At 36.2% G+C, this 7,245-nt stretch overlaps 1 protein-coding gene across 2 annotated transcripts; it reads left to right on the top strand.

The window, feature by feature from the left end:
- Positions 1-35: 35 nt before the first annotated feature.
- On the top strand, positions 36-6,141 carry arv1 (ARV1 homolog, fatty acid homeostasis modulator). Of its 2 annotated transcripts, none has more exons than XM_026918297.3 (5): positions 36-169; positions 1,212-1,331; positions 1,435-1,588; positions 2,222-2,443; positions 3,114-6,141. In XM_026918297.3, the coding sequence occupies exons 1-5, from the start codon at positions 83-85 to the stop codon at positions 3,245-3,247; spliced, it is 717 nt and encodes a 238-aa protein (XP_026774098.1). In that variant the 5' UTR covers positions 36-82; the 3' UTR covers positions 3,248-6,141. The 2 variants fall into 2 exon arrangements, with proteins under 2 accessions (XP_026774098.1, XP_034158069.1); XM_034302178.2 differs by having other exon boundaries at positions 2,222-2,436; positions 3,114-3,253.
- Positions 6,142-7,245: the final 1,104 nt, after the last annotated feature.

The following is a 7,245-nucleotide window of genomic DNA, read 5'->3' as shown; positions in this document are numbered from 1 at the left end:
TTAACCTTTTGATTCCGAGTCCTAGCGAATATCCCGGAAGTCGGTGATCGTGAGCCGGCAAGGGCTATCAAAACAGAGCAACATGTCTTTTAAATGCATCGAGTGTAACGAGAAAGCTTCTGAATTATACCGAGATTACAGTAACGGCATAGTGAAGATTACAATATGTGTGAGTGTGTTATGCTAACATGCTAGCAATGTTACAGCTATAAGTGTTATGCATGCATTATTATAACAACAACAGCAACAACCAGATCAGCCAGGATGTGTTTGGTGTCTGATGTTTGCTGCTTGAGATTTCTTTTCAGGGGAAAGTAGCTAATGCAAGATCAAAAAGCCGCCGGAAGTCACCTGACATCAGGCTGATTTGCATATTGGTCGTCATGATCATTTGCATATCAAAACATGAAGAAGGAAGATTTTTTTGAAGACAGAATAAATAGGGCTTTATCAGAATGGTGATCGGTGATTAGTCGTTGGGGAAAAAAGCAGAGTGATTAGTGGTTGGTCATGGGGAATAATGGCGATGAGTGATTGGTTGTTGGGAACAAACAAGATCAGTGATTGGTTCTTGGGTACAACAGGGATTAGTGATTGGTCCATGGGAATAACTGGGATCGGTAATTGGTCATTGGGGAAAAAAGCAGTGTGATTAGTGATTGGTCATGGGGAGTAATGGTGATTAGTGATTGGTCATGGGGAGTAATGGTGATTAGTGATTGGTTGTTGGACTCAGTAGTGATCAGGGGTGAGCAGTGATTGGTCACTGGGAACTATGGTGATCAGTGATTGGTTGTTGTAAACAATAATGATCAGTGGTGATCTGTGATTGGCCATTGGGAGTAATGGTGATCAGTGATTGGTCACTGGGAACTATGGTGATCAGTGATTGGTTGTTGTAAACAATAATGATCAGTGGTGATCTGTGATTGGCCATTGGGAGTAATGGTGATCAGTGATTGGTCATTGGGAACTATGGTGATCAGTGATTGGTCATTGGGAACTATGGTGATCAGTGATTGGTTTTTGGAATCAATAGTGATCAGTGATGCTTAATGATTGGTTGGTGGGAACATCGGCTCATGAAAGTGCACCTCAGTCAGGCATTACACACTTTCCGTGAGTGGAGTGAACAAAGTGCATTATGGGTATTTAAGGGTGATTCTAATGCTTTTAGTGGACTGAAAAACATACTGTGATCCATTTTTCAGAGATCATGTGCAAAGCCTGTGGACAAGTACATCGAATACGATCCTGTCATTATTCTCATAGACGCCATCTTGTGTAAAATCCAGGCATTCAGACACATTCTGTTCAACACACAGATCACCGTGAGTGGGACGAACAAGACGCGTCCTTCTTATTAATTATCTCTAGAACTATAAATACAGTGCAGTTACATGACGAAGGCAGTGAGATATTTGCTCTCTTCAGATCCACTGGAAGCTGTGTGTTTTCTGCCTGTTGTGTGAGGCGTATCTCAGATGGTCTCGGCTCCAGAGTTCAGAGGTCACCAGTGATCCCACTGACATCATCAGATACGCGAAAGAATGGGACTTTTATGGGATGTTTGCTTTGGCTGCTCTTGGTGCGTACAGTCCACATTCCATGGTGTACAGAGAAACACACAAAGTATCGAACAAGACAAAACATACTAGAATGAGACAAAATGTCCTAGAATGAATGTATTCATGTATTATGCATTAATTAATGTATTAATGTATTAATATGAGACAATACATACTAGAATGAGACAAAAGTATTAGAATGAGACAATACATACTAAAATGAGATACGACGTACTAGAATGAGACAGTACATACTAGAATGAGACAAAATGTACTAGTATGAGACAGTACGTACTAGAATGAGACAAAATGTATTAGAATGAGACAAAATGTACTAATATGAGACAGTACATACTAGAATGAGACAATATGTACTAGTATGAGACAAAACATACTAGAATGAGACAGTACGTACTAAAAAGATACAGTACATACTAATATGAGACAGTACGTACTAATATGAGACAGTACATACTAATATGAGATAATACCTACTAGAATGAGACAATAAGTTCTACATTAACTACTCAACAGAATTAAATAAATGGTTTAAGGAACATAAAGTGATGCAGTAAATACTCATGATCATGTTTGGTGGAGGAAGTGGAAATAATGAAGAAATAATCGGTGTGTGTGTGTGTGTGTGTTGTCAGAGCTGGGTGTGTACTGTGCAGGTGTGTTAGCAGTGTTGTGGTCCGTACAGAAGCTCTATAGCGTCTCTGTAGATACGTCTGATCTGCTGAAGGCTCTGCTGCTCTCCTGCTACGGCAAAGTGCTGCTGATTCCCGCAGTGATCTGGGAGCACGATTACTCTCCGCTCTGCTTCACCCTCATCCGAGTGTTCGTGCTCACGTCCAACGCACAGGCTGTACGGGGTAAACACACACACACACACACACACACACGGACACACACGGACACACACACAAATCCTGCATATTACCAGCACACAAGTTCAGGAGCGTTTACACAAACAATTTGATATTCCTGAAAATCAAATTAATTTGTTCTGTTTAGTTTCTTTACTTCAGTCTTTTGGTTAATTTTATATTTCAATTTGGAATTTAATTATATTTAATTTAGCATTTAATTAAAAGTTTCTTCCTCTATTTTTGGCATTTATAGTTTTAATATATTATATATTAAATTATTATTTCATGATTTAAAAAATCTTTCAATTATTTTCTTTTTTATTTTGTTTAATTTATTGTAATTATTTTATAGAATAAAATAAATTCACAATTTTATTCTGTATTTGTGTATATAATTTTATTTGAATTACTTATGTACGCATTATACTATATGCACATTACATAATAATTTTATTTTATATTTTTGGACTTTTTATTTCTTTACTCTTAATTTTGTACTTTAATATTAATATTTTCACTTCTTGTGCATTGTATTACATTACTTTTCATCATTAACTTTTTACCTTTGAGATGCCACATGTATAAAAAGGGCTCTATATTTATTTATTTAATATTATTTTTTAAATTATTTAATTTATTTATTTATTTTTAATAATTCTTTTCTGTCTGACAGTGATCCTGAACTGCCGCAGACGTCTCTCCATCTTTGCAGTGTGTGTGGGCCTGCTCTTAGAGATGTGTGTGTCGCACGGTTTACACAAACTGCAGACGAGCTCACACACACTCCTGCCAGAGCTCTACACATAAACACAAACACCCGTTACAAGCGTTCAACACACCACAGCGGCTGCTTTTCTCCTCTCCGTCTTCTCTCCGTCCACACGCAGGCTCATGAGTGTGTAGGATACAATACAATCCTGTCAGTGACGTGAAAACGTTCATTTTTTCCTCTTACACACAATGAGGAAGGAAGAGAAGAGCTCGAGTCGTCCCAGGATCCCCTGTGTGTTTACACACATTCCTGAGGCGGTTTGTCAAATTCTTGCCAATTAGCTTCACTGAGTGAGAGACGATAAAAACAAATCCACTGCAGCTGGTGTGTGTTAACACCACACACACACACACACACACACACACACACACATGCGCGACTCAATACACTCTTTTGTGCCTGGTGCTCTGATAGTGATTTCTGTATATTAAATAAAAGCAATAAAGATATGTTTACAGATACACAGTGTACAGTACGAGTGTGTTACACACCTTTCTGGAAAGATCCGTAAATGTACAGTAAACTTAATATTCGTTCTTTAAACAACAACAACAAAAAAAATCTAATTTAAGTCGATCAGGTAGGATGTTTGGTTCTTTAATATTTTCCCTCAAGCTACGAGGCTAATGTAGCTAACAAGCAATAAAAGTAATGGTCTCACATAAAAAAAAAAAAAAAAAATCTTTTTAAATATAGTACACCTTCACTGAAAACACATCCAGTTCTTCAGTAATGTGGTTTAACACATGAGCAAAACGTGATTGCATAGCTGAAGGCTGCAGTTTTATGTGGGCGGCCATCTTGGAAAAAGATGAAGAGAACTAGCCTGTCTGAAAGCGCAAAAAGAAAGAGGAAGCAGAACTGTAGTAAGTGGTGGAGATATTATGATATTGTTAATGTTGAAAACTTTTCGACCTTGTAGTACACACTTACAGAAGGGATTTATTTAAAATCGGACTATCCGGCGTCACCCAGACGAGGAGGCGTTCCCTTAGGAGTCTGGTTCCTCTCAAGATTTCTTCCTCATGTCGTCTCAGGGAGTTTTTCCTCACCACAGTCGGCTCTGGCTCGCTCATTAGGGATAAATTCCTACACTTAAAATTGATATCCTGAATTTATATATTTCTGTAAAGCTGCTTTGTGATAATGTTCACTGTTACATGCGTAATACAAATAAAATTCAAATTCAAAAAAAGTGTTTCTCCAAAGTTCAACCTCCCTGTTAGATTAAAGCAGATTATGCTAATCTAGACTGAAGCGCAAGATCGTAGCTAACTGCACTCTGAGTGACCTGCGAGCTCAATTTATCCGACGTGTTGTGAGAGACGTTGAGACTGGAGAAAGACGTCCAAATGAATAAATAAATAAAATGTTATTTACCTAAAACTGCCAGTAGTCCCATCATTTCTAGACATGAATCACTTATTTATATTTATCTGATTTCGCTCTGGTCTAGGAGGAATAAAACACTCAGTGTGTCATGATGTTACAGGAAAATAATCAATGATGGAAACGATTTTTTTTACAATAACAGCACGTCCTGAAGCGTTTTAATCCTCTTCCACCACAGCAACTTTCCAACGATTACAAATTTTTAATTATTAATAAAATAAATAATAATAAAACGACACATCATACTTTTTTTATCCGTTTGTAGCTACACGTAAGGTTGTGCGAAACAGTCATCACATAGTCTATGACACAGCTTGTCATGTTAGCGAGAAACACAACACAAAGCATAAACAATTTCGTACGCTCTGACACTGGAGACTCCTTCCATACACACCTTGTGACCAATCAGAATCAGGAATACAACAAGACTGTGGTATAAATGGCTTTAATAATAATAATAATAATAATAATAATAATAATAATAATAATTACACAAGTAAAAAAAAAAAAAAAAAAGCATAAAAAAAAACTTTCCACTAAACATCCAGCAGTGAGGTCATTCCGTAAGACGCACACGTGCGAGTTTTACTCTGGATACGTGATGTGTTTTATTACATTGAGGAAAAAAACAACAGATGTAACTGAACTAGTGAAACACCACCGTACACACCAGCAAGCAACAGGATTTCAATACAGCGAGGCAAAAACACATCGTACAACACAATTCAACTGGTGAGGAGACATTCGTTAGGAATTTCGGATTTTTATTTTTTTTTTGGGGGGGGGGGGGAATGTGTGATTACTGACATCAGAACTGATTCTGCAAATCCGAAAGCTTTAGCAGAAGAGCCTGGGATTGAAACCAGGCCTGTAAAAGGCACTAAGTGACACACAAAGATTGACGAAGTGCTACATGAAACGTGATTAATACATGATACGTGTACAGAGTTCGCTCAGAACGCTCACGTTTAGGATTCTAACACAAACGTACAGGAAAACACCGAGAACGACTGAATGTGTGTAACAGTGAAATAAGCTGTAACATGTATGTAACAAATGAAATAACCAGTCAGGCGTGTGCTGAGAACCGTTGTCATGATGAACTGCGATATTTCATACGCGCGACACCGCTACTGTGAAATATCATCACTATTACCGTCCTATCGCGATGTTTTACATCAAAATTTAAATCGTACTGTTTGCCTTCGAATGCGAATGATGATTTTAATCTTCATATGTTAGTATTCCAAGATACAACTTACAATCGAGGTTGATTTCGATGTTGACAAAATGTTTCTTAAACTTTCCTGCCAAGCTGAGAGGCTCGTTTATGTATTAAAACAATTTTTACTGCATGACGTTATGTAAATGTCGGAGAAATGTCAGACAAAATAAAAAGTTTTCTTAAAAATAAATATGAAATATTTCATACACTGTAAGAAAAAAATATGCTAGCTTCTCAGCTTTTTTGTGATCTTATTTGTTAATTTTTTTTTTCAAGCTTCTATAGTGGATATGATCGAAACACATTGTAGCTTTTAAAAAAAAAGAAAAAGGGGGCAAAATTGATAAATCTGAAATCACTATATGCAAAAAAAAAAAAAAAAAAAAAAGAGAAAATTATGCTATCTTCTCACCTTCTTGTAACGTTATTTCTTTCTTTCTTTCTTAGTCTCTATAAAGGATATGTATTAAAAAAAATATGCTAAAAAAAAAAACTCAATTATAATAAATTATAATAAATCTGAAACATTACTTCACGGAAGAAATGATGCGACTGTATTCACCTTCTTGTGATTTTATTTGTTTTTTTTTTCCTTTTAATTAAAGGAAAAGTTTCCGTTTGATTAAAAACTAGTGCTATTTTAAACGTTTATGTTGATTTTTTTTTAAATAAAAAGATGAACGTAATCTGAATGTAACTCAATTCTATGCACTAAAAGCACAATGGACACTGATTATAATTTTAAATAATACTAAACCGTATTACAACAACATTGTGATAAATTGATATAATGAAAGGTTTATAGCTGAAAACCTTTCATCAGCACACGCCTGCTCAAGACATCACGTCCTCACGCAGCCCCAAACATCCACACAATAGAATTATAAACTGAACTGAACCGAACAAAGATCGACAATACTTTATGTTGATAAGAGCTGGGCGATAAAACGATGTTAAATTAAAAGATATATATACATATATATATATTTTTTTTTGATAAGTCAGATATCTTTGATCATAGATAAAGTCTAACATGTCCCCAGAACAGAAACAACTCTGATTGGTTATTGGTAAAGCCTGCAGCCAATGAACATAAAAGAGGCGGGACTAAAGACACCTTCATAAATAAACAGTACAAGCCTGGTCTAGCATTTGGATTCCTCTTTACAGGAATTTTTCCTCGTTTATTTCAGCTTTATGATATTAAAGTATCTTAATAACATCTGATGCGTATTAGTCTTAGTGCTGAAAATAATGAAATGATGTCAGAAAATCAGTTCATGACAGGCTGGTTTTTCCCCAAAGAGCTGTCCATTACTGCTTTCTTCTATATATTTTAGCTATTAGTTTTATTCTTACTCATCAGAACTCTAATCGAGGTTGGACAGATCCGCCCTGCAGAATCCGGGAGAACGT

Source organism: Pangasianodon hypophthalmus, chromosome 30 (assembly GCF_027358585.1).
Source record: "Pangasianodon hypophthalmus isolate fPanHyp1 chromosome 30, fPanHyp1.pri, whole genome shotgun sequence".
Classification (NCBI taxonomy): domain Eukaryota; kingdom Metazoa; phylum Chordata; class Actinopteri; order Siluriformes; family Pangasiidae; genus Pangasianodon; species Pangasianodon hypophthalmus.
The sequence above is the reverse complement of the archived record's forward strand: the minus strand, read 5'-3'. Positions and strand labels throughout refer to the sequence as shown.

Excerpts from the sequence above, each read along its gene's own strand:
- arv1 (XM_026918297.3), top strand. The coding sequence starts at position 83 with ATGTCTTTTAAATGCATCGAGTGTAACGAGAAAGCTTCTGAATTATAC. Across the intron at positions 170-1,211 it reads TAGTGAAGATTACAATATGT|AGATCATGTGCAAAGCCTGT; the intron begins GTGAGTGTGTTA and ends TCCATTTTTCAG. Across the intron at positions 1,589-2,221 it reads GTTTGCTTTGGCTGCTCTTG|AGCTGGGTGTGTACTGTGCA; the intron begins GTGCGTACAGTC and ends GTGTGTTGTCAG.